At 39.7% G+C, this 27864-nt stretch overlaps 1 protein-coding gene across 3 annotated transcripts; it reads left to right on the top strand.

The window, feature by feature from the left end:
- Positions 1 to 17585: 17585 nt before the first annotated feature.
- On the top strand, positions 17586 to 26117 carry LOC149826765 (neutral/alkaline invertase 1, mitochondrial-like). 3 transcript variants are annotated; one of them, XM_090018973.1, is made up of 6 exons: positions 17586 to 18762; positions 19522 to 19687; positions 19779 to 19990; positions 21359 to 21852; positions 25407 to 25455; positions 25574 to 26117. In XM_090018973.1, the coding sequence occupies exons 1-6, from the start codon at positions 17908 to 17910 to the stop codon at positions 25898 to 25900; spliced, it is 2103 nt and encodes a 700-aa protein (XP_089875099.1). In that variant the 5' UTR covers positions 17586 to 17907; the 3' UTR covers positions 25901 to 26117. The 3 variants fall into 3 exon arrangements, with proteins under 3 accessions (XP_089875099.1, XP_089875101.1, XP_089875100.1); XM_090018975.1 differs by having other exon boundaries at positions 17596 to 18762; positions 25608 to 26117; XM_090018974.1 differs by having other exon boundaries at positions 17596 to 18762; positions 25407 to 25507; positions 25608 to 25742.
- The last annotated feature ends 1747 nt before the right edge of the window (positions 26118 to 27864 follow it).

Here is a 27864-nt window from a genome sequence, read left to right on the forward strand (position 1 = left end):
ATAAAAAATTCTAAGCATCCGAAGAGAAGGGTTAGAGGCAGTTTAGAAATTAAACTCCCTTGGTGATTCCCAACATCACTATGCACTCCCCGACCCTCCACTTGGGTTACACCCTACACTTCATTGCACTCAGTTTATCATCTTTGCAGCAACAACACAAATGGAGAGGTTGCCTCGTCACAATCAAGACTCAAAATCATTCTGATTGATCTAAAACTTAAAAGAAACTTTGGATTGATCTAAAGACGAAAGAAGAAATAATCAGAGATTTCGCACCAGAAGAGACACTACAACAGCAAAATCAAGAGGCTATGAGAAAGAAAGAGATGTTGGGGTTTTAGCTCAAAATTATTTAGGTTCTTTACACATGAAAAAGTGGTAGCTACACAAGCCTTAGGTGTGCAGCTACCACTGGAAGGGCTTTGGCCATCCATGGTGGCCTTCTGGATGACCAAAGCAAAAAATACTTTTTAAAAAGGATGTTTGTGTCCTTTTAAGTGTTTTATTGACGCTTTTGAGTGCTGCTACAGCCTAAAAAGGCAAAAAAATGATGTTTTTCAGCATTTATTTGCTTTTTTTAGCTGGTCATCCATCAAGACCGTGATGGACGTTGCCCTGGTAATTGCGCACCTAAGGGTTCCACAGCTACCACTCACTCTCCTACACACTATCCTACATTTACCTAAGTTAGTGAATATTCATTTATTCCTACAAGTTTTGTCATACATTGAAAGTTGTTAGAACTCCATTAAGATTTATATAATGAGGGTGTTGCCTTCATGGGCAAGGCCCTTAGGAGCTTGGATCTTGGGTTTGTAATTAAATTTTGGATTTTAGATTTTAGATTTTGGATCTTGGATCTTAGATCTTAGATCTTGAATCTTTAACCTTGAATCACCGACCACTGACCAACCCATATATGGATTTTGACCCAGTCTTAATGTTCACATGAACCATTTGAACCTTGACAATATTTTGAATAGTCTTGACTTAGAGTGGGTTGTTTTGGACTAGGGTTATAACCTTTTTGTTCTTTGACCACACTCTCCTTGGCCAGCCATTTGGACCATTATGGTTGCCTGTTTGGCCAGCCCAAGGTTGTTTAGCCCTGTTGGGGGCTAGGGCTTACATAAAACCAAGCCCTCTCCCCATTCTCATATCACTCGCCTGACCATCTCTCTCTCTCGAGTTTGCTCTCTTAAAGTCTCTTGCCCAGTCCTTGATGTAATCAAGGCTTTGCCTAAAATTAGCTTAGGGTCTTTACCTACACTGAGCCTAGGGTCCTTACTTATCCTGAGCGTAGGGTTGACCTTGGTTCGATTTTTGTGAGAAGACGAAAACTCGATTGTATTCTAGAAGTGAAAGTTGCATGAACACCAATTATACCATGGACTTGATCACAAGTGGGGGCAACTATCGCTTGAAAGACAGCATGTGTAACACGTGTCTCTGAATGCACTTAGTTCAAGCTCCGTTGCCTTACCAACTGAGTTAAGTATTTACCAACAAGAGAGTACCTGCAAATATCTTAGAGAAGTTTTGATGGCCAGAATCCTCTCTGTGGTCGCCATCCTCCCAATTCCAAATGTGCATGGCATATATATTTAATTGGTTTCACCCTATCGCCCAAGAGAGTGAACCAGTTCGGTCCTGCTCGTTCCTAAAGCAATCCCTATCCTAATACTCATTAGGATTTCATTAAATCAAGTTGGACTTTACTACATCATTCATGTTATGAAGATCAAACATTTTAATTGCCGAAATCTGATTTTTGTGTAAGATTTTTTTTGCGATTCAAAAATCAGCGCTGAATTCATGGGGTCAGATTTAGTCAAAATAACTTAAATCAATATAATTTAAGCGGGGTATGAAGGGTATGACGGTAGGGAATGACGTATGGGATGAGTGAAACCGAAATTAGAAGGTCAACTGGCCTCACGGTGCTGCTTCATACCTTAGCCAACTTGGTTACCTACGGGATTTCTACAAGCAGTATTTCAATATCCAAAATTGAACGGTCTTTGATCTGTCAATGCTAGGGCTGGGAATCAACTCATGTTTGGCTCGTAAAGAGCCCATTAAAACTCATAAAATAGGCTCGACAAGCTGAATATGAACAATAGATACTAGGCTCGACTTGACTTGACTTGTAGAAGCTCATTAGGTAGCAAGAAATATATTTTGGATATATTTTACATGATTTTTTTTTGTAATCCTATTTCTCCATGCTCTAACACAATGTATCTTTTATTTAAACAAACCAGCTTATATTCGGCCAGTTTAACTCTACCTCATTGTGAGCTCGAACTTGGCTTGGTTCGCCACAAGAATGAGCCAAGCTTGAATACTTCAAGCTCAGCTCGTTTACCAGCCCTAGTTACTGCCTTTCAGCGTCATGAGTGTCGATCTGGAGTGAAGAAATTGACGGTTTTGATGATGACATGCATTTATGCGCTCATGCAACCAATCGAGAGGGTGGTGTATGTTCACCCCCGATGATTCACTGAATCCCACGTCTGTGTTCGGGGGTCCCAAAAAGCACCACGTATATAAGCACATGAGGCGCGTATTCCCGTGTATGTTGACATCACTCAGCATTGGAGTCTGGTTCGGTTGCAAAGACTTAAGTACCCTTTCTTGCTATTTGTAACGCACTGGATTTCCAAAACAAAGCTAAGTTAAAATTTTCATGAATTTCTTTTTTTTTTCTTTGCAACGAAACTTAAAAAGTGTTTTAGCAGTGGAATCAGACGATAATGAGTCGTCGGTTTTAGAAAACTCCGAGCACGTTGCAGGTATGTGGCCAAGCAACTCATTGACCACCGAAGTGTTCCATTTTATCGAAAACCACATGTTTATTACATCACTGCTTGGAAAAGCAATTTAAGTTCAATAAAAGGAAGCAGTACAATTCTGTCTAGAGAAACCCTGGAACTCGATGCCGCCTTGCTCCACATATCGCCACGCAGATCCAACACCTGAAATCCCCATTAAACGGGGTCAGAACCACTGATGGTCTAGTAAGCAAGCAAACATACATCTATTCAACTCAAGTATAAACGATGACCACTCAGGGTCGCAATTCGTAATAACGAAGCTCAAGCCTCCAAGACTTAGCGTATATCGCAAGAGTCTCATCAGGGCTATGAGTTGAACATCTGCTCAAGTCTCGACGACTTAGCCTTAACCTCTTCCGGGTCTAAAAGGGATGTCTAGCTCAAGTCTTCATACATGGCACATCTGTATCCCACACATCTAAGGGCAGCTCCTCGAGTTTCGCTTAACCGTGCAGATACAAAACGGGTCTTTGCCCAGTCGGTCTAGTCGTATACCGATCATGACACCTTCACAAAGGTTATGCAGGACTGACTCAACACGTTCATCCACTCATATATTCAAGCATCGTTGTACCTAAGTTAATGCATTATTTCGATATTTAACCTCTTCCACCCTTAGTACGCAGGCGAAGCAATTGTCCAGACATTAACTCGACGTTCTGGGGGTTGATTATTCTATGTATTTTAGATACCCCAGAGGCCTGTTGACCCTAGTAGGGCAGTGTGTTTCAACTGGGAAAACCCAACTAGGCCCATATTCGGATACATCCTCTACTTGCAGTAGTTGGGTTCAATCCTTAGATCTTAAGGATAACCACGACCCCAAAACCCATGAGTGACTGAGGCCATCGTGGACTCTATCAGGTCCAAAGTAAAATACGTGTCACTCAAGGCTGTACCATCACTGTCATTCCATAGTGAGCATAATTCTTGAAGGGATCTGTCAGTCTTACAATTACTTGGACAGATATAAGCATATCATTTAGGCAGCTCGTGCCTCAGCACTACGGGAGTATGTACCCGACCCCATTCAGTCTACCCCAACACAGTCATTAACTGAGGGAGAACCCCTAACACGATTTTCAACCGCAGGGTATGTGCGACCTTAAGTCTTATTCATATGCATGCAAAACACCGCTCTTGGCACTACGGCCACCACAAGCATCACACATCTTTGGGTGGAAACAACACACTCTGGCTCTTCGGCCTTTACGAGTTTGGTTGCGTAATCATTCTCAATGAGCATGCATATGACTCGATCTAAATAGATCGGCTACTCGGCATATTTTTACGCAACGAGTCTAAACCTAGTAAAGGTGCAACCTCTACTCTGGCTCAGCGGCCCTTACGAGCAAAGTGCCCTTGCAGGCACAGGGATACGATCCGTTCTGGCATCGTTTCATCAACGGACATCATTATGTCGTTCAACTGGTTCTGGCAGCTCTTCTGCCAACCACTTTGTCAACACCTCCCCTGCTCTATCGGCAGTTGTGTGACGAACCCCTCTACGTTGTAGAAGGTATTCCATGAACTGGGTAGTGCTCTGCCGTATGACAGAGTATCCTGCTACGTTCTTTCTAAGCTATTCTTAGCTTCTTCAAAAATTTCAGCAGCACTTCCTTTCTTTTACGGAGAAAGTGTATGTTTCTTTTATCCATTTTAGCAGCATCTCCCCTCTTTGGCGGAAAATCGCTACGCTTAACTTGGAAAATGGATGTGCATCATTGTGCGTACCTTGCATTCATCAAGGTTACAGGAACCCTTGGCCATAGCCAGACCATACGTAATTGACTTAGTCTTTACGTAAAGAGCATTTTGCCAAAAAGCGAAGCCTTTTCAATAGGGGCTTCATTCGTCAAGCAGAATCTTGAACGAGGAGCGGTAAGGGAATCGCATTGGCGATTTGGAGTTGATCTCCATTTGAACGCTCATTTACGCGCCATATAAGTAGTATAAGCAAAATCATGTGCTTTATATAGTGGCGGCGTAAAGAAATGCATATACTATTGTTCGAGGTATTTAATCGAACGAAATATTCTACATATATATTTGCAGAAAGCAGAAGCCTTAGTGTCATTCAACACGACAACGTAAGTAAATGCATAATCGAAATTGCAATAATCGGAAATTACAGAAAGCATGAGCCTTGGCATCATACGACGTGACGGCAAAGGTAAATTACATAGCCTGTGCGATATAGGATGCGTCGGCAGAATCAGCAGATGTACACCTAGATCTGCATCCAACGATAGTTACGAGGCGAGCGGGTGAACACTGAAATGTTCTAAAGGGCTCAACCAAGAACTAAGGCGAGATACCATTTTAAAGAATGCATATACTGTGTATTTGAACATATATATTTGACGATAGTTACGAGACGAGCGGGTGAACACCAAAGTGTCCAAAAAGGGCTCAATCAAGAACTAAATCAAGATACTACTTCAGAAAGTATATGCTATATACAAATAATCAAATACTTGAGAGAGATGGATTAACGAAGCGAGTTTACTTTGATTTGAGGAAGAAACGACTCCTCGATGCTTCGAATGCTTCGAATGAGGCTCGACTTCGAAAATGATCAACTCCGAACTTTGGACGAAAAAGGACTTAGACTTTGACTTTGAACCAAACCAGGTTCAAGTCAAGTCAACTAGGTTTGAGATAGGTTAGGTGGGTTCAGATCTAGGTCAGGTGGATTAAGACCAGGTCAGGTAGGCTCAGGCTAAGTCAGGTGGGCAAGGCTAGGTAGGGGAGGTTTGGAAAAAGGAGAAGAGAGAGAAGGCAAAGGGGGGGGGGGGGTTGGCGATTTTTTCTAAAGGGGGGCTCCTCTATTTATAGGGAAGGTTGCTTAGGGGCTAAGCAACCCATTTGACCCTTTTGCTCTTTGGCTTTTTAAAAAATCTAGCTTGATTTTATCCAGAAGGAATATTCCATAGAATATTCCCTGGAAGGTGTTGTAAGGTCCTGGAATATTCTAGAATATTCTAGAATATTTTTTTAGAAATATTTCTGTGGGTCCCACCAATATTTTTGCGGGTCTCGCAAAAAAATTGAGTTTTCAGTATTTTTTTTGAAATTTTCTAAGTAGGCCATTATTTTCGTATTGATGTAACTAAGAAAGTTGGCTCGTAGAAATCTTTTGATTTCGATCAGGTAGGAAGTTATGGTTCCTAGAGTGTTTGAGCATATATTCGTGAAGATACGAATATCCTAAGTATATTTGGATCGCAGGAATCGGTTTGATTCGCTTTACGGTAAAAACACTATTTTTCACTGGAAAATGCCTAAAGAATTTATTCAGAGTTTGAACTGAAAAATTGCGGGTTTTACATCATTATCCCCTTAAAGGAATTTCGTCCGCGAAATTCAGTTAAGAGTACTAAGTGTGTAACTCAGGATATTTCTCCCATATGTTAGATTCATAATGTTATTCACTTAGTTCAATATCGTATTTATTTCAATCATAACCTCATATCATGATTCATGATCGATGAGGTATGCTTCTCATATCTGAGTTCAAATTATGCTACAACCACAACAGTTTTGTTGAATCAATGTTCTTCCAACCTGCTATCAACATAGCCATCTTGTGTAACTATTTCATAAACACAGATCATTCTTCTAGAGATTAATCATATTAGAATAAGTCCTCTGTCAGACTACCTGGTATTGGAAACGTACCTCCTCACAGATTTTCCTTTGTCAGACTTACCTGATATTGGATCAGTACACCCTAACAGCATCATACTAGCTAAACTATTGATTTTGGAACATATACACTCGCACGGAGCTGTATACCCTCACAGGCTCGCTCTAGCTAGACTATCTGATCTTGAATATGTAAAACCTCACAAGACTCTCTTCTTGGGAACAATTCCTCGATAATGTATTTTATTAAGTGACTTTTAGTGTTATAATTACGTAAACTTAATTTCTCAATCATGGGGTCTATAGTCATAAATTTTGGGCATAAGCACTTAAGATTTAATTTAACAAATCCAACATTACTTTAGAGAACAAGGATGCACATAGATCCAGATGACCGTACACAAGGTCATACGTCTCTTGTCTCAAGCATTCATTGGATCTTGTCTTTCGATAGTTTTTTACCCATTACAACTCTATCTATTAAGGTATCCAGATTCCTTGATATGGTCATCATTCGTGAGTTGTTCAGCTGTCACCGCATAGACACGACCTGCCACAGGTTTCTGCTCTATCCTGGGTAGTGGTAGTCGTTGTTGTTGTATTTGTTAAGAGGGTCTTCCAGATCCCATATTTCTCCATTGAAGATCTGAGGCCTTCTTGCGACATTCTCTTACACGATGCTCTGGTTTGCCGCAATACAGGCAACCTCCCGTATCACGATGACAAACCCCTCCGGGATGATCAGAGCTGCACCTTAGGCATCGAAAATTAAAGGGTTGGTAGGGCTGATTGGCTTCTACTATCTGTAATGGCCGCTCGGCCGGTGGAGTGAAATTCTTTTCCTGAAAATCTCTTTTATACAAAGGTGGTTGCGATTCTTGGCCACCTGGGAACGTCCTCTTATTGTTCCCACCATCAACTACGGGCCTCTTTGCTATGATCACCTTAGATCGCGCCCAATTCTCGCTAATCTTTGAAGATGTTGCCACATCAGCTTGAAAAGTCGAGGGCATGCTTGTTATCACACGAGATAGCAACCCTCCTTGCAATCCATTTATATATTTATTGGCTCTTTCTTGGTCGGTATCAAATAACCGAAAGCAATATCGCTCAAGGTTCTGAAACTTGGTAGTATAGTCGATGAGACTCATACCACCCTGCTCTAGTTCCAGGAACTCCATCTTTTTCTTGTTTCTGGAGTGCAACGGGAAATAATTATCCAAGAAAGTTCTTCGAAAGTCAGTCCAATGGATGACTTCAACTTGTGAGAACTGGATGATCTTAGTGGTATCCCACCACTTTCGTGCATTATCCTTCAGCCTATATGTGCCAAAGTTTATCTTTTTCTCTTCTGGTACTCCTAGTACCAGAAATGCACGCTCTGTCTCCTCGATTCAGCTTTCTGCAAGTTCTGGATCGGTACTACCAACGAAAAGTGGTGGGTCGAGTTTGAGGAACTTCTCATAAGTTATTCCTCCAAGGTTCTCGTTGCGAGGAGGGGCTGATGCTTGCCTCGTTTCACGAATGGCAGACACAAGCCTGTTGAGTGTCGCCAGCAGGAACCCCTGTGTATGGGACTCCTCGCTTGGCATAGTTCTCCTCGTCCTAGGAGTCATTTATCTATTCACGCAAATACACCAAAATCAGAAAAAAGTATAAAACTTATACTTATAGTGTGATACCACAAACAAGACGGATTTTGAACCAAGTTTCTCAGACACATGCTCTGATACCAATTCTGTAATGCCCCGAATTTCCAAAACAAAGCTAAGTTAAAATTTTTATGAATTTCTTTTTTTTTCTTTGCAGCGGAACTTAAAAAGTGTTTTTGCAGCAGAATCAGACGATAATGAGTCGTCGATTTTAGAAAACTCTAAGCACTATACAGGTATGTGTCCAAGTAACTTATTGACCACCGAAGTGTTTTATTTTATCGAAAACCACATGTTTAGTAAAACATCACTGCTTGGAAAAGCAATTTAAGTTCAATAAAAGGAAGCAGTACAATTCTGTCTAGAGAAACCCTAGAACTCGATGCCGCCTTGCTCCACATATCGCCACGCAGATCCAACACCTGAAATCCCCATTAAACGGGGTCAGAACCACTGATGGTCTAGTAAGCAAGCAAACATACATCTATTCAACTCAAGTATAAACGATGACCACTCAGGGTCGCAATTCGTAATAAAGACGCTCAAGCCTCCAAGACTTAGCGTATATCGCAAGAGCCTCCTCAGGGCTATGAGTTGAACATTTGCTCAAGTCTCCACGACTTAGCCTTGACCTCTTCCGGGTCTAAAAGGGATGTCTAGCTCAAGTCTTCATACTTGGCACATCTGTATCCTACGCATCAAAGGACAGTTCTTCGAGCTTCGCTTGGCCGTGCGGATAAAACACGGGTTTTTTCCCAGTCAGTTCAGCCATATACCGATCATGACACTTTCATAAAGGTTATGCAGGACTGACTCAACACGTCCATCCACTCATACATTCAAGCATCGATGTACCTAAGCTAATGCATTGTTTCGATATTTAACCTCTTCCACCCTTAGTACGCAGGCGAAGCAATTGTCCGAACATCAACTCGACGTTCTGGGGGTTGATTATTCTATGTATTTTAGATACCCTAGAGGCCTATTGACCCTATCCATAGTAGGGCAGTGTGTTTCAACTCGGAGAACCCTACTAGGCCCATATTCGGATGCATTCTCTACTTACAGTAATTGGGTTCAATCCTTAGATCTTAAGGATAACCACGACCCTAAAACGCATGAGTGACTAAGGCCATCGTGGACTCTATCAGGTCCAAAGTAAAATACGTGTCACTCAAGGTTGTACCATCACTGTCATTCCATAATGAGCATAATTCCTGAAGGGGTCTGTCAGTCTTACAATTACTTAGACATATATAAGCATACCATTCAGGCAGCCCGGGCCTCAGCACTACGGGAGTATGTACCCGACCCCATTCAGTCCGCCCCAACACAGTCATTAACTGAGGGGGTACCCCTAACAAGATTTTCAATTGCGCAGTATGTGCGACCTTAAGTCTTATTCATATGCATGCAAAACACCGCTCTTGGCACTACGACCACCACAAGCATCACACATCTTTGGGTGGAAACAACACACTCTGGATCTTCAGCCTTTACGAGTTTGGTTGCGTAATCGTTCTCAATGAGCATGCATATGACTCGATCTAAATAGATCGGCTACTCGGCATATTTTTACGCAACGAGTCCAAACTTAGTTAATGTGCAACCTCTACTCTGGCTCATCGGCCCTTACGAGCAAAGTGCCCTTGCAGGCACAGGGATACGAGCCGTTCTGGCATCGTTTCATCAACAGACATGATTATGACGTTCAACTGGTTCTGGCAGCTCTTCTGCCAACCATTTCGTCAACACCTCCCCTGCTCTATCGGCAGTGGTGCGATGAACCCTTCTACGTTGTAGAAGGCATTCCATGAACTGGTAGCGCTCTGCCGTATGACAGAGTATCCTACTATGTTCTTTTTGAGCTATTCTTAGCTTCTTCAGAAATTTCAGCAGCACTTCCTCTCTTTTACGGAGAAAGCGTGTGTTTCTTTTATCCATTTCAGCGGCATCTTCCCTCTTTGGCGGGAAATCGCTACGCTTAACTCGGGAAATGAATGTGCATCGTTGTGTGTACCTTGCATCCATCAAGGTTGCAGGAACCCTGGGCCATAGTTAGGTCATACGTAATTGACTTAGTCTTTACGTAAAGAGCATTTTGCCAAAAAGCGAAGCCTTTCCAATAGGGGCTTCATTCGTCAAGCAGAATCTTGAACGATGAGCGGTAAGAGAATTGCATTGGCGATTTGGAGTTGATCTCCATTTGAACGCACATTTACGCGCCATATAAGTAGTATAAGCAGAAGTCTGTGCTTTATACAGCGGTGGCATAAAGAAATGCATATACTATTATTCGGGGTGTTTAACCAAACAGAATATTCTACATATATATTTGCAGAAAGCAGGAGCCTTGGTGTCATTCAACACGACGGCTTAAGTAAATGCATAATCGGAAGTGCAGTAATCGAAAAATGCAGAAAGCATGAGTCTTGGCATCATACGACACGACAGCAAAGGTAAATTACATAGCCTGTGCGATATAGGATGCGTCGGCAGAATCAGCAGATATACACCTAGATCTGCATCCAACGATAGTTACGAGGCAAGCGGGTGAACACCGAAGTGTTCTAAAGGACTCAACCTAGAACTAAGGCGAGATACAATTTTAAAGAACGCATATACTGTGTATTTGAACATACATATCTGACGATAGTTACGAGACGAGCAGGTGAACACCGAAGTATCCAAAAAATGCTCAATCAAGAACTAAAGCAAGATACTACTTCAGAAAGTATATGCTATATACAAACAATCAAATACTTAAGAGAGATGGATTAACGAAGCAAACTTACTTCGATTTGAGGAAAAAATGACTCCTCGATGCTTCGAATGCTTTGAACGAGGCTCGACTTCGAAAAGGATCAACTCTAAACTTCGGACGAAAAAGGACTTGGACTTTGACTTTGAACCAAACCAGGTTCAAGTCAAGTCAATTGGGTTTGAACTAGGTCAGGTGGGTTCAGACCTAGGTCAGGCAGGCTCAGGCTAAGTCAGGCAGGCTCAGACCAGGTCAGGTGGGCTAGGCTAGGTAGAAGAGGTTTAGAAAAAGGAGGAGAGAGAGAAGGCAAAGGAGGGGGGGTTGGAGATTTTTTCTAAAGGGGGGCTCCTCTATTTATAGGGGAGGTTGCTTAGGGGCTAAGCAACCCATTTGACCCTTTTGCCCTTTGGCTTTTTCAGAAATCTAGCTTGATCTTATCCAAAAGGAATATTTCATGAAATATTCCCTGGAAGCTGCTGGAAGGTCCTAGAAAATTCTAGAATATTCTAGAATATTTTCTGAGAAATATTTTTGTGGGTTCCACCAATATTTTTGTGGGTCCTGTAAAAAAGTTGAGTTTTTGGCATTTTTTCCGAAAATTTCTAAGTAGGCCATTATCTTCGTATTTATGTAACTAAGAAAGTTGGCTCATAAAAATTTTTTGATTTCGATCAGGTAGGAAGTTATGGTTCCTAGAGTGTTTGAGCATATATTCGTGAAGATACGAATATCCTAAGTATATTTGGATCGCAGGAATCGGTTTGATTCGCTTTACGGTAAAAGCACTATTTTTCACTGAAAAATGCCTTAAGAATTTATTCAGAGTTTGAACTGAAAATTGCGGGTTTTACACTATTCTTGCCATAAAACGCGGTTTGAGAAAATGACAAAAATGTCTTTCATTCAAAAAAGGAAAACAAACAGTTAAAAACAAGGACAAATATGTCCTTCATCCAGAAAGTCAAGGATGATGTTGACTCTTCAAAGTCTACACAGCGAAACGAACCTTAGACGACGATCCGATGATGATCCGACGATCCGATGGTGAGTCGGCGATCCGATGGTCATCCGGCGAAACGAACGTGAGCCATCAAAAATGTTTGTTTGAACTTTTCATCATCATCTTATTCTTCTTCCTTCTCCGTAAAACACTATAAAACTCTCTCTCTCTCTAGAAAAGAAATGAAGGGAGGCAAAGAGTTTTCCCTAGAGAAGGCCATGAACATCAACCCTCTCACTCTCTCTCCCTTCTCTTTCTACTTTTGTGCACATCCAGCAGACGATCCTACATTGCTCCATCAAACACCGACTGACCTGCACACTGAGGATAGCATCGTTCAACTTGATTCGTTGTAGAGCTTGATTCAGAGTTTTTGCCCTTACAGGAGGGGGGTTTGGGGGCTCCTCTCAGCGTGGGTAGCATCGTTCAACTTGATTCATTGTGGAGCCTGATTTAGAGTTTTTTCCCTTACAGAAGGGGGGTCCGAAGGCTCCCCTTTAGCGCGGGTCCCGCTGAGCAGTTAGCGGGCGGGGGTCCAATGGGAGCGCCCCTGGCGGGGGCAACGCCCCCCGGACCAAATTTTTTTGGGGCCTTGTATAATTTTTTTATTTTCTTTCCCTCTTTTAACTATCGAAAAAGAGCAATAAAGCATTTTGTTTAATCATGGGGCTCATGTTTACGGATTTGGAATATCGATAACGAAGACACCACTTTTTACGAATTTAGAATATGACCTTCGGTTAGGGAGATATGGCCCTTACAAGTTGGTCCTAATTCGGGTAGCGATTTACAGCGATTTGTGTACTGAATAACACTACAAATCGCTATAGTGATTTGCAGAAGACACTACAAATCGCTATAGTGAGATCCAACAACACTATAAATCACTGTGGGGCTCGTTGGAGACCCCAAAACACTATAAATCGCTATAGTGATTTGCGAAAGACACAACAAATCGTTGTTGAAAGGCTGAATAACACTATAAATCATTGTGGGGCTCGTTGGAGACCCAAAAATACTACAAATCGCTGTAGAAAAGCCCGACAATACTACAAATTGTTGTTATAAGGCTGGATAATACTATAAATCGTTGTGCAGCTTGTTGGAGACCCGAAAACACTATAAATCGTTGTAGGAAGTCCCGATAATACTACAAATCGTTGTTGGAAGACCGAACAACATTATAAATTGTTGTGGGGCTCGTTGGAGACCCGACAACACTAAAAATCACTGTAGGTGAGTCATTGAAAAAATCATGGGAAAGAAACAAAAAAAGAAAAATAGAAAAAACGTGGGAAGGGGTATTACGAAAACCTCGAGCAAAAAACAACCGAAGGAAACATGAGCCCCATGATTAAACAAAACGCTTTATTGCTTTTTTCGATAGTTAAAAGAGGGAAAGAAAATAAAAAAATTATACAAGGCCCCCAAAAAAATTGGTCCGGGGGGCGCTGCCCCCCGAGCCCCTCGCCAGGGGCGCCCCCCCTGAACCCCTGCTCGCTCACCGCGCAGCGGGACCCGCGCCGGGGGGGAGCCTTCGGACCCCCCTCCTGTAAGGGCAAAAACTCTAAATCAGGTTCCACAACGAATCAAGTTGAACGATGCTACCTACGCTGGGAGGAGCCCCCAAACCCCCCTCCTATAAGAGCAAAAACTCTGAATCAGGCTCCACAACAAATCAAGTTAAACGATGTTATCCACGCTAGGAGGAGTCCCCAAACCCTCCTCCTATAAGAGCAAAAACTCTGAATCAAGCTCCACAACTCATCAAGTTGAATGATGCTACTCACGCTAGGAGGAGCCCTCAGACCCCTCTTTTGTAAGGGTGAAAACTCTGAATCAGGCTCCACAACTCTTCGAGTTGAATGATGCTACCCACGCTGGGAGGAGCCCCCAGACCCCTCTCCTGTAAAGGTAAAAACTCTGAATCAGGATCCACAACTCATTTAGTTGAATGATGCTACCCACGCAGGGAGGAGCCCCCAAACCCTCCTCGTATAAGGGTAAAAACTCTGAATGAGGCTCCACAACAGTCAATGTGCAGGTCAGTCGGTGCTTAATGAAGCAATGTAGGATCTTCTGCTGGATGTGCACAGAAGCAGAAAGAGAAGGGAGGGAGAGAGAGAGGGTTGATGTTCATGGCCTCCTCCATGAGAGATTTCTTTCTCGGATAATCCTGCAGTGCAGAGACTGGGTCTTAAATAATCATCTTTGGGGCACTTAAGTCTTTCCAATCACTCATTTTCTATAGTCGTTATTTTTTTTTGCGTCAACGGAGAAGAGGGTACTTAAGTCTTTGCAATTGCATCAAACTCCAATGCTAATTAATGCTGACAAACATGAGGATACGAGACGCACAGACTTAAATACGCGGTGTTTTTTAGGACCTCCGAGCATGAGATACCTTGTTGGGGGGGGGGGGGACATATAACCTGACCAATCCCTTCTTACATAAAACCAATAGATTTTTCACATCTTACCAATGGGGGGACTTCTCTGGCAGGAGCAATTAGTGCATGTCACCTTGTGTTTTGAACGTTGCAAGTTCGAATCCCAACTGTATGATTGTTTAACTGTACTGGAGAACGTCTTTCTCATGAGCTAAATCTGCGTGAGAAATAGGACTCAGATATGTCTTTAAGAAAGTGATTTGACATTTTCACCCTCGATTGCCACAAGAGGCATACGGCCAAACAATCATTTGCAAACGTCACTTGTAAAATCTTCTCTTCTATCTAAAGTTCAGCAACAAAATTACATTCCTACCCTCTCTTAATTTCATATAAAATTCTGGGTAAATGTTTTTGCTATACTTAGGATTTCCAAAATGATTGAAAAATTCGATTATATTTTCAAAATCTTTATAAATGAACTTACGTTTTTTCGAATAAGCCAATTTATTTGGGATCCTATAAATCCATTCTTTTTCCTTTTCAAAAGTGAGCCCTTTATCTCTTTATGTTCACGTGGACAATTTTTTTTTTCATAGGAAAAATTGTCAAAGAAATTTTTTTATTATGATCAATAAGAAAACTATGAATAACATTTCAAATTTGCCTTTACAAAGTCATTTTTTTTGAAAAGGTTATGATTATTTCTTTTCTTTTTATCTGTTGAATGAACCAATTTGTTGCGGCATAAGGACAATGATCTAAATCTCCTTTCAATTGCTTGAATTTGTATAGGATGTGAGATTTGACCCCAAACCCAACTTTAGGGTATGAGTAGAAAGTTGCCAACACAGATATTATTAGGACCAAAATAAAATTTGTGGTTGGATTTGAGCAATGGTCTTTTTTTTTTAATATTTAACCCGACCTAACTTGATCTGATCATTTATGTATAATTAAAAAAAACATATATTTTAAAAACAACAAAGCCAAAATGAAGAGCAGATATCAGTTTAAAGATACCCCAAATTCATACTCCCCCCCCCCCATGATCTAGGTTGACCTAAGACATCCATAGATTGTTAGAGGGTAAAAATCAATATCTTGATATTAATCATTTGAAAAAGGTTTGTTTTTCATCAAGATAAATGAAACATTGGTGTCTTTTTCACAAATTTTTTTGGATAATCACCTTTTTGATAATTTCTAAATGGTAAGGTGTAAGTTTGATTTGTGACAAAAGATTATTTTAAAATTTTCATTAAAGATTTGCATAAATAAAATCTTAAAGACAGATATTTTCGTCATTTTATCAACAAGATACAAAATAGCCATCATGCCCTTTTTGGTCTCGTTGAAACCAACCATGATTTTTTTTTGGATTTTTGAGGGAAAACAATTTCCTGGAGACCACGAGGCGACTTGCACGCCACGTTCTTTTCTTTTGTATTTTTTATTTTTTTAGACCGTGGGCATATGGCTCCGATAGGAATCCGGAGATCGTACCAGTCATTTTCCGGTTCACTTTCTATCGACACGGAAATAAATTATGTTCTGAATCAATATGTTGGGATGTCTTGGAATAGGACTGCAACTCCTTTCATATTGCAATGTTTGTGTTTGGGATAGCAAGATCTGTAATTCCACTTCTGCGATTCCATCTGATTTTCTTTTCAGAAAAAAAAAAACACCTTTCCTGGATATGAGCATGCAACAATGAGCATAGTTAGCAAAAAAACTCTGTTTAACCATCGCGGGCGCATGGGTGTGTCCTTAGCTTTCAGAGGTGGGCCACGTAAGGCAGGGTGGTCGTGGGGCCCCCACACGGTGTTTTCCTCGCTTCGGCAAGGGTTCGTCGTCATAAAAAGAAACAAAACTCTGTTTAAAGCACTATCTTTTTTACAAAACTTTCAAAACCAAAAGAAGTAAACTGCTGGGATTTTGTGAGAGAAATGTTTTACAATATGAAAATTTTCATATACAAATAATGCTTTTAAAATAATATTTAATATGAGTCGAATTTTAATGGTATATATGTTAAAATAACTTGGGATCTTGGATTCAAATGCCCTAAGATCTTTTTATATCTTTTTTTTTTTTCGATTTGTATATGAAATTACAATTGCAGTGAATCTATATTTATGATCTGCCGACTTTTTGCATCTCATTTTTTATGCTACTGTTTTTATTTTTTTTAATGCAGGACATTTTTATTCGTGTAGTCCTCTGGGATGCTATTTCACTCTTGTGGCTCGAGCAAACTTTAACGTGAGAGCATAGAAATAAGCCAGCTAAGATTCGTTGATTCTCAAATGACTAGTCCACAAGAGTTTTGCTCATTTGGTAGAGGCAACTTTGTGAATATCACCAAGTTGATGAGATATCACAAATTCTTAATTCATGAGTGGTGTCCCTTGCTGTAAGCACCAAGTTGGGTGTACTAGTGGATGATGGGGGAGGACCTCAAGGGTTTTTACCAACTAGAGGTCAGCCAATATGCAGTCAGTGATGTTTTTTTTTTGTTGAAATTATAATTTTTTCATTACACAGAAGCTCACCCACTTGGACCTGGAATTTATATTAGCTGGATAGTTGATTGGAGGTCTTGGTCTTTTTCTTTTTCTTTTTATTGACAGGGATAAACCACTCCTCAAAACAAAGACCTAATTGCGGGCTTTGTTGCAAGTACTTATGATCACTGTCCTGGCAGCGTAAAACTTTGTAGGCTTATCCCTTGTCTTCAAAAAGTTGCGACACTTTGACTTAGGCAAGGGGTGACCTGAGATTTGAACTTAAACCGCCTGCCTAACGGCCTAGGCCCCATCCCATTTAGCCAAACCCCTTTGGAGTTGGAGGTCTTGGGTTTTCATCTCATTTGGATTGTCCCCAACTTGTCAAGGGATGATTAAGCGTCTTACTTCGAACAGGCTTTAAATTCAAGTGAGACATGACGAAACCAAGCAAGATTTATCCAGGGTTGAAGTCCAATCTTTCTCAAAAAGGAATAAAAGAAACTTGCCAAACAAGGGAATCATTATCCATCAAGCTCTTGCAAGTTAAGCCATCCAGGGACACCCTACTGACTCGGTCATCATCCGAGTCGAATCGTACCAGACCCCAACGATTTGGATAATTTTTATTGTGCTCCTAATTTTTGAAAAAGAACCCCTCCTCTCGTGTAAAATATAAAAAAAAAAAATGAAAAAATTACAAACTAAAATCTAAGGCGCACAATCTAAGAAATTTCCCAACTTGGACGCTATAAAAGAGATTTCCGTAACTCCCTCCCGCTATTGTTGTTGTTGTTCTTCTTCTTATTCTGTATAAGCCTCAGGCTTGGTATCGTCTTGTCCCCGCTTTTTGTTACTTCTGATTTTGATAGAAAATCTGTTCCTATCGATTAGCTTCAGTCATCAATTTTTCCTTTTCGGATTCTTTTCCTTGTTGGTAATTCAGATTCGGATGTATTTTGGTGAAATAGGATTTATTCTTTGAGGTCACTCTCTGAATTTCTTAGTTTTTTGAGTGAAGAGGGTGGTTTGTTATTTGTGTTTCCGGTCGAAATTCCATCTTATTTTAGTTGGGTGTCGATTGTTTCGGTCGGTTGCTTCTTTTTGGTATGAATCGTCCTGGTTCGATGGGGATTATCACCGTGAAACCCTGTTGCAGGATGTTGGTCAGACGCAATTCTATGTTTTCTAGGGCCTCCTCGTTCCCACCGATTCTAAAAAACCTTGCCGGAGTGTCCAATTCGGTGGTTTGGATGAGGAAGATTGGTGGATGGAATCAGAATTCTGTTCATGTCTCTAATATCGCTTGTACGAATTTCAGGTTCCTCTCCCGCCCATCGTTTGGGGTCGATAGGAAGAGGGGTCTCTGGATTCTTGCCAATGCGGCGTCGGGACTGCCGGAATTCGATCCTAGCAGAATTGTCCGGAAGAATTCCGATCGTGGTATCGCCCCCCGGGTCGCAGATGTCCAGTTTAGCTCGATCACAGTTGAGCCTCGAGTTGGGGAGCAGGGTTTCGAGAGGATCTACCTTCAGAATCTCGGCGTGAAGCCTCTCAATTTGGAGAAGGAGCGCGACAGTTCGCTCGGTGTTGGCAATGGTGATCGGGGTTTCAGCAACGATTCGAATGAGCAAACAGATAATTTATTGGGTTCTAAGGAGGAATTTGAGGCGAAGGTTGTGAATCCAGTGGAAGAATTGAGATCAAGCATTGTAGAAGAGGTGGTCACAGTGATAGAGGAATCTGTGACTGAGAAAGAAGCGTGGAGATTGTTGTGGGCTGCGGTTGTAAATTATTGTGGCAGTCCGGTTGGGACTCTGGCGGCTAATGATCCGGCGGATGCTACTCCATTGAATTATGATCAGGTTTTTGTTAGAGATTTTGTACCTTCAGCACTTGCCTTTATGCTCAAAGGTGAGAGGGAGATTGTTCGGAATTTCCTTCTGCACACATTGCAATTGCAGGTGAATTTTAAAGCCGAATCATTTTCTGCATCTGTGTCAGTTTTTGGGCTCTTCTCTGCATGTTCTTATTCTCCTTCTTGTGCTAATTTTGCTTATGAAATGCTTGAAGATTTTATTTTATTAGCCGTTCTCAAATAGGATATTTTGTTGAAAGCTGACGGTGTTCGATCTTAGTTTCATTTCTTATGTCTACATACAAACCTTCTTAGGTGCTCTTATCTTGTTGCAATTAGAATGTAATAGTTGAAACGGTTGAACATGCGATTGAGTTTGCTTTTATTTGAGGATATCTTTTGAAACTGTATGATGCCCATTATCTATTCAATCACGAGCATGGCCAATATATACCAGTTATGCCTGCAACAGTTAGCTACCCGTATATCGGTTGTCACAATGTCCTATTTGTTCCAGTTTTCTTTTCAAATCTTGTTTGTTTGTTTATTTAACATCGTCCCTATGTGATTATGTAAATCTTATGATATGCAATAAGTTGGTCTGTCATATTTCGTCCATATTTCTTATGTTGTATATCACATGAATACGGCTGTGGATGCCATTTTTATGAAGTTCTCAATATGACCTCTATATAAAGGAATATGGAACAACATTCAAAATGAAGTACATATTTCTTATTTTCTTTAATGTATTCTTTATTTTCTTTAGAAGCATTTATGTTATTAGTGTCATAATTTCTGTTTTCTTTAGCTAATGATAAGCTTTCATAATATTAATTTTGATTGCTTCATGCTTATTTTCTAGAGCTGGGAGAAAACTGTTGATTGCTATAGCCCCGGCCAAGGTTTGATGCCGGCAAGTTTTAAAGTGAGAACTGTGCCTCTGGATGGTAGCAATGAGGCATTTGAGGAAGTTTTAGACCCAGATTTTGGTGAGTCTGCAATTGGTCGTGTTGCTCCTGTTGATTCTGGTAAGTGAAAGCTTAACTTTTATAAAATATAATATAGCTCATTTGTACCTGAAATTGTGATGCAGTTTTGTTTTTTGCTATTATGGATCAGGATTGTGGTGGATTATTTTGTTGAGAGCCTATGGGAAGATCACTGGTGATTATGCCTTACAAGAAAGGGTGGATGTTCAGACGGGCATAAGATTGATTTTAAATCTTTGCTTGGCTGATGGCTTTGATATGTTTCCAACTTTGTTGGTCACTGATGGCTCATGCATGATTGACCGGAGGATGGGTGTCCATGGTCATCCTCTTGAGATCCAAGTGAGCTTGATTTCTTTTTTGTATAAACTGGGTCAGAATAACCAAGTTAACTGACAGGGTGAATTTGCTTCCCCCTTTTACTTTATGCCCCTGTGGAGTGAAGACATTCAGATAAATCCACAGTGCTCTGGTGCATGAACTTTGTTTGCAAGGCTATGCTGAGTTCCTTTATTATGCTTTCAGGAAAAAGATGAAGAATTCATATTCAATTGTTCCCTGTTATGTTTCATTTATCCTGATCTTGTCTTGCTTATTGACATTAAATGGAAGAAAACACTTTCAAGTTGCAATATATTGAACCAGTTAGATCCCTTATGACAATTTGAGATCAACATCCTTCAAAACATTTGTTAGCCAGTCCTTGGCTATGTTTTTCTTTTTCTATCACCTTTTCTCAAACAACATTTGTATAAAACTTTATTGAGAAAGAAGAGTACGGTACTTAATCTAACAAAGAAAAATAACTATAAGAGAAAAATTGATAAAAAGGAGATCCTATGCCGTAAACGATTTCTTAAGGTCCTACAATCCAAGAAAGATCCTCATCAGGCCCTTTAGCCTAGTGGATACTTGGTTGGTTATAGCATGTGCATGAATGGGAAAATGGGAAGACAGTCACTTTGGAAAATATATATGGTTCCCACCATGATGCTTCAATTCAATATTTCCATTGTCAGTTCCATTGCTCAGAAATGCTACGATAAAGGGGGGGAATCATGACTTCTTACCAACTCTAAGAAATGATTGAACTTTTCAAATCCTAAAAGTATTACCTACATGGAAAACTTTCAAAATAGGTTACACTTGAGGCACCCAAAGGTCCCAAACAAAAAATCATTACCAAAATCCTGATTTAAAAATTTTACATTATTTTCCTGTATCTAAATTCATAGGTCCTATAGGAAGCTTGGAACATCCTCTAAGAGCATTGTAACCTGATATGAGGTTGATTTCATGTGTCGGGAAGCACATAAAACAAAAGCAGGTGTCTTAGGAATAACATGCTTTTGGTAACTGCAGTGGTTCTAAAACAAGCTGTATGAGGTACAGAATGGTTGACCACATCAAATGATAATAGGGGTAAATGGGGGATTTCAATCTTATGTAATTGTGTTACGAACTTATTCAAATATTTCTTGGCCCTTGTGCCATGTGAAAGAAGCAACTTCTCACTATCAGTAGAGCACAGACTATCATATCTGCATTTTTATTCTTTCCCTTCTTTGGTTGATGTTCATTTCACGCATTAGAATCATTCATTAAGTATTCAAAGTATGCATACCTGAAGTATTAATATGTAATTCCATTAATATAGAGATAATATTAATTATGGTATATTCGCTAATTTATCAATCTCAACTTTGACAGGCATTGTACTACTCAGCTCTTCGATGTGCACGTGAGATGATAATTGTCAACGATGGTTCAAAGAATCTGTTACGGGCCATCAACAATAGACTCAGTGCATTGTCATTCCACATAAGAGAGTACTACTGGGTGGATATGAAGAAGATAAACGAGATATACCGTTACAAAACAGAAGAGTATTCTCATGATGCCGTGAACAAATTCAATATATACCCAGACCAAATTCCTTCTTGGCTGGTGGAATGGATTCCTGATAAGGGAGGATATCTCATTGGAAATCTGCAACCAGCTCACATGGATTTTAGGTTCTTCTCCCTTGGCAATCTATGGTCCATTGTTTCATCCTTGACCACTCCAGAACAGTCAGAGTCTATCCTGAATCTCATTGAGAGAAAATGGGATGATCTTATTGGGAAGATGCCTCTAAAAATATGTTTTCCTGCATTTGAATATGAGGAATGGCGTATAATCACTGGTAGCGACCCGAAGAACACGTAAGTTGCCTTATTAATTACATTTGAACTTTGCTGTCTTCATGTAGCTTCTGTTTTTATCAGAATCCTTGATAAAGATTACTTGTCTTCTGGTACCCGCCACATTGTTTTTTTCTCTCCCTTTCTTTTCTCTTTCTGAGTTCCTTATCTTTTCAAGATTTGGTTGTGACCAAATCAATTAACAATTCCCAACTTTTTTTGTCTACTTTTTTCTTTTTTTTTTTTCCATTTTAGTTCCTTTTGTTTGCTTCTTTTGAATATTCCTTTTAGATGATGAGGTAGTCCATGGATTAGCATGGAACAGTTAGGAGTAAATCACCATTCTAGTTAATTTGTTTTGTCTTGATTATTTCTTTTGATGTTGATCACTTGAAATATGTTGTTTTATCTCCTTGTAAATGAAATACTTTTTCTTTGCATCAGAAAACAAATATTTGTAGTGGAAAAAGCAGAAAGAAATGACGCCTATGTTTTGCAACAACTGATCTGCTCTAGGTGTAGCAATAGGGATATAGAAGTCCTGGACTGTGATCTTGAATAAGGAGTAATGCTCATCATTTGCATGGACCTGCATACATATTCTCACTCTACATGTAAAGACACTGGATATGACATAGCAAAATCATATATTGGATACGAAATGTCACTTGTGGACATGAACTCGTGTCACATGATCAACACCATGGTGATGACTTTCTATGTATTTCTAATTATTTGACTGTCAATCTTTTTCTTAATAACAGAAGCTTTTTGTTCAGTTTCTCATGGAGTGAAATGTTCATCAGTACATTACAGAAATGCCTCCTCGCCCTCCAATTTCCACAGCCTTCCGTCTATACAATACCATAATTCTATTCATATCCATTAGTGATATTGTGTCTTTAACTTGGTTGTTCATACTTATGCTTTAGGATTTTGGGGACATAGAAATATGGTTCTGTATGTCTTGGTACATAATATGATAGTTTAATGTATCTTATTTTGTTCTCTTGGAGAATGCTTGTCACTACTTTCTTTCTAAGTAATAGTTTAATCCTTTCAATATTATATGAAATTGCTTAGCGATTAATATTTTCTGTCTTTTCATAAAGCTGTCAATGTCCATTTTGTTTATTTCTCTTTCATTAGTCTTGCATGTGACAATAGTCATGTGGTGCATAGCACTTGGAACATGGAAAGCCTGGGGATTAAGAACGAGAATATCAATGTTTAGGAACAAGAAACAAGAATTACCTTGTGTGCACATATACATATGTGCATGCACACATACATGCAGACATACACATGCATATACAAATGAATAGTTCTGTGACAAAAATGAAATATGCACTGTTTGTGAAATTGCCAAACAGAAATGATAAGATTGTTTAGAAGTGCTCCATGATTGATATTGTTAAATCATGCACACATGGCTCATTCCTCACATCAACAACTTTGTGGCTCATTTCTCACTGAAATGCAGTGGATAGTTCAAGTTTCTCAGGTCCTGTGTTGTTTATGTGGCATGAACCTTCATATGAGTATTTTCATGCGACATTCTTACCTTAAATATGAGACCTTTTGAATGGTTGTAAATTTTTCTTTATACACCTGGCCATGCTAGAGGTTGATGCAATTCTTCCTTGTAAAAACTTTTATTCTTGGGGATTAATTGACAAGGGATAAGGTCATCAAATTGTGTATTCTGAGAAGTAGATTTATTTTACCAACTTGGTGAGTTGGCTATTAAAGTCTCACTCTGCATTTTTTTCGATCAAATGATATTGATTTGTATGCAAAATATGAATTCCATTAAAGGATCTGCCAGAGGTTCCACAGCAGATGGATGAATTGGCTTAATGTCCAGTTCAGGAGATGGTGGGCCTTCATCTTTTACATTTCCATCAAGGTTCAGGGATTGAGCTGTACACCTCTCCTGCAATAGAAGTCAAAGGGATCTCATTCTCTAAGGTGGAAACTCACAGCAAGAGTAGCCAGATTCAAAGAAAACGAAATCCAGAAAGAGAAAGAGCAGTTTTTCGATTGATTTTAGCCCTTTCAAATATCTTTGAATTTTCTGGAATGTTATCCTTCCTCTGGTGCATTTTTTGGTTTTGAAAATTATTCTTTTCTTAACAAAAATCTTTCCCAAGAGAGAAAGAAGAGAAAGGGAGAAGCGTTAAAATTCCTTTTTCATTCATTTTCAAGGATAATATTGGAAAATCATACAGGAATCCTGCAATATCATCAAGACATTTAAATTTGTTTATATCATTAAAATATCAGGAGAATTTTAGGATATTGTTTTCCAATATATATCTAGACCTTCTATGCCAGTCCAATAACGTAAAGAGATGCAAAAGCTATTAGTTGAGGCTCCCAGGTGTTATGTTAACATGAAAAAAAAGCATTCTTACCATTGATTCCTGAACTTTGTGACCAAGATTCTGGAGCAGGTTGCCAACCTGCATGGAAGAACCTAATGACAGTTTGGGCACTTCCGATGCCCCATGCCTGTCAATAATGTCAGGCTCTGAAGATGGTGCTTAGTTCGATGGGCTGATTGCAGGTTCTATCCTTATCTGAGATGATTGAAACTTGCTATAGGGGTTAGCTGCAGGTTCTTGGTATAGAATTGCTGTCAACATTATCAAGCTTGCAATTATTTTTCTTGGCTTGCATACATATCACAAGTATTTATATATATTTGGTAGAATTTTTCCAAGCAGCTTGATGCTGATTGGGATGATTGGAATTGTTCTTTTCTTTTACTTTTTTGCTTCTTAGTGTCTTGGCTGTAGTTGGGGAGAATGAGCTGTGCCTGCAATGCATTTATTTTGTGTCAGTGGATTGGTCATCTGTGTACTGCTATGTTTGATCTTGAGAAATCTTTGAAGGTTTATGGTTCCTGTTTGCACTGAGGATTTTGGATATTTAGCCCAAATTTGAAGGCATAGGGATGTATGGTGGATACTTAAAATTTTTGAATTGCACCACCTTATTGATTTGAGTATATCCCTTCTTGATTTTCAAGGTTCTCCATCATGTGTTGTGTGTCCGAACTATAAGATTTCAAATTATGCAACTTTGTGTTTGAAATGTAAAATAGTTTTCATGATTCTTTTGTGCTACCCCATATTCGTGTACATACTTTTATTTATAGGGATATCTTTGTATTTTTACTTTAATTAGTTGTAGAGTCAACAAGTTGTCTTGTAGTGTAACTAAGAGCACGTCCCCCTTTAAAGGGGTTGTATTCTCTCATTCTTTCTAGTGAAGCCCTATCTTCTTCTCTCTTTTGTTGCTCCCTCTTCTTGGGAATACTTGTATGCTCTTGATACTCTGTAGGAAGAATAGGATTTAGCTTCAAATTAAACATATGGATCATTGATTTACAGAACACCATAGCATTTACTTTGACTCATGGTTAATAATCATTATTTCTTCTAATGTAGACTTCATTTTTGTGAAACAAAGTCATTTCATGTCCTCTCTTTTTTAGTAAACAATGAGCAAATCAATAAGGAATTGCATCAGGTTTATGCATGATTCTGATGAAGAGCTTCCTTTTGCAGACCATGGTCTTATCATAATGGAGGGTCCTGGCCAACTCTTCTTTGGCAGGTAATTTAGAAGTTACCTCATCTATTAATTTCTGCAAGTTGCTATTCTGCTTGTAAATAGTCTGGTCGCTGACCGAACCCTCTCTTTTTTCCGTGATACCTTTTTCATGAATCTATAGTTCACGTTGGCTTGCATTAAAATGGGAAGACCAGATCTAGCTAGGAAGGCTGTTTCTGTGGTTGAAGAGAGGCTACCCAAAGACCAGTGGCCTGAGTACTACGACACCCGAACTGCTAGGTTTATTGGCAAGCAAGCTCGGTTGCATCAAACATGGACTATAGCTGGATATCTCACCGCTAAGATGCTTCTTGATAACCCAGAGGCGGCATCAATGCTTACATGTGAGGAGGATCTAGAGGTTCTGATGGGTTGCTCTTGTCCTCTCAGTACAAATCCACGCAAAAAGTGTTCTAGAAGTGCAGCTAGATGTCAGGTTCTTGTATAGAAAAGCATCAATCATTCTTCTAATATCTGTAGAGAAAATTTAAAAAAAAAAGGAAACAAGTGATTGTTCTTATGGAAAGTACATGTATGATCCATATTTGTTTAGGTACAGGAAAATAATGCATCCTTCTGATTGAAAGAAGGCGAGCTAGTTGTATGTTATACTGTGTAACAGCTTACTAACAACAGAAGGAAATTATTGATATCCTTCATATTTATTTTTCATTTTGTTCATGACAGTGTCATTTCTGTGGGACTATATCAAAGTAGTTCTGTAAACTATATGTTTCAATACATTTGCCTTGCAATATCATGCTTGAGGTAGGTGTTGACATGTGAAGCATGCCTGCCCCTTAGCAGATTAGCTTACAGATCTACTCAAAGCGGTCTGTTTATTTCTCGGTTTTTCATTGACAGTTGACTACAGGATTAAGCACACTCACAACCCAACCACAGTCCAGAGAGAGAGAGAGAGGATGTTGGCATGTTGCTGAACCCAGCTGCTACATCCCCTATCTTTCCACGTGTGCTCTTCTGGATGTAGCATTTTCATTGTGGCTGCTTAATCCTTCCATTCTATCAAACCTTGGATTCCTCTGGACTTTTAAGGTCCTTAAGTGCATCTTGCGTGAGCTGGTCCAGACCCTGTTGATGTCACTGTTGCTGCCCTCTGGACATGTCCTGCAGAGACAACAATAGAGAAGCCATTTCTTTTGGGTATGAACACACCTAAAAATCTCACCAGCAGGTCTAAGAAAATGAATATTGCCTTGCTCCATTATATAGCATATGGGGATGGCCAAAACATCCTTTAACAAATTTATTGGCTGTACATGTAACCACTCTTGCAAGTAAATTACAACCAACAGGAGAGAATTATGTCGAGAGGTTTACTGTGGATGAGGCACCTTGAATATGGTGTTACTCATTGTTGGTACATGACAACTTCAGTGCAATTCTTGTATTTGGTGTAAAAAATATTCCTGGTAATTTGAAAATATTACCAGTAAGGCACCAACCTAGATCTCGAACGAATCGGATGTGATTCATCATGCTGTCCTTGTAGGATGCACTCATGATCTGGACAGGGTTGGTCAGCAAAACCACTCTCCTTGAGTCAATGGCTGTTTGATATATTTCAAAATCGCATGTGAACATGTACAATGTATACAATTAATTCTTGCAGTACAAGTTTCTTCAGATTTCAATCTAAGAAGGCATGTTAGCCATGAGAGAAGAAAACTAGTGTATAGCAGAGAGCAATTAAAGGGTAGCAAACCACATTTCTTCAAATAGTGCATTTCATTCTGCTAAGAGTAGGAAGAATAGGGTACCTTTGAGACATTTTTCTTTGGAATCATGTATAATATATGAAGGAAATTCTAATTCTGCTATTCTATATGGCATTCTGCAACACGAGTGTTCATAAATGAAGTAACTTTTGGCACCTCAACCAGCCTCACAGTACTCGAGAAATATGCTTTGAGCTCTTTCTGCGAGTAGGGCCAAGCACCAACATCGTTTGGATCATTACCTGCCCGGCCCCTTGAAGGAAAACGGTTTTACTCTTTAATTTTGGAATAAAGACAAAAGGATGTCAGCTATTAACTTCAGACACGTGTGTGTGTGTGTGTGTAAAGCATTTATGCAGCTCTTCGTTTTGTTCCATTCCAACATTGACAAGGTGTGAAATTGGTGAAAATGCTATACAGCAAGAACAAACTTGTCTCACAAACTCAGCAGTCATGTCCTCCAATGCAGTCCATGCCTGAATGCGTACACTTTGGCATAAGAAGGGAGACGGAATTCATACAAGCTCTAAATTATGTGGATTTTGCAACAACTTTCTGAAAAGATTCCTCAATCTTAGAATATACAATTAAAATAAATGTGACTGCTTTTTTTTTTTACAAATTCAAAAAAATTAATAGATGCACTGATGAATGAATTTCTTCTTAATCTCCT

This window comes from Nuphar pumila, chromosome 10, assembly GCF_984573655.1.
Source record: "Nuphar pumila chromosome 10, dmNupPumi1.hap1.1, whole genome shotgun sequence".
NCBI lineage: Eukaryota > Viridiplantae > Streptophyta > Magnoliopsida > Nymphaeales > Nymphaeaceae > Nuphar > Nuphar pumila.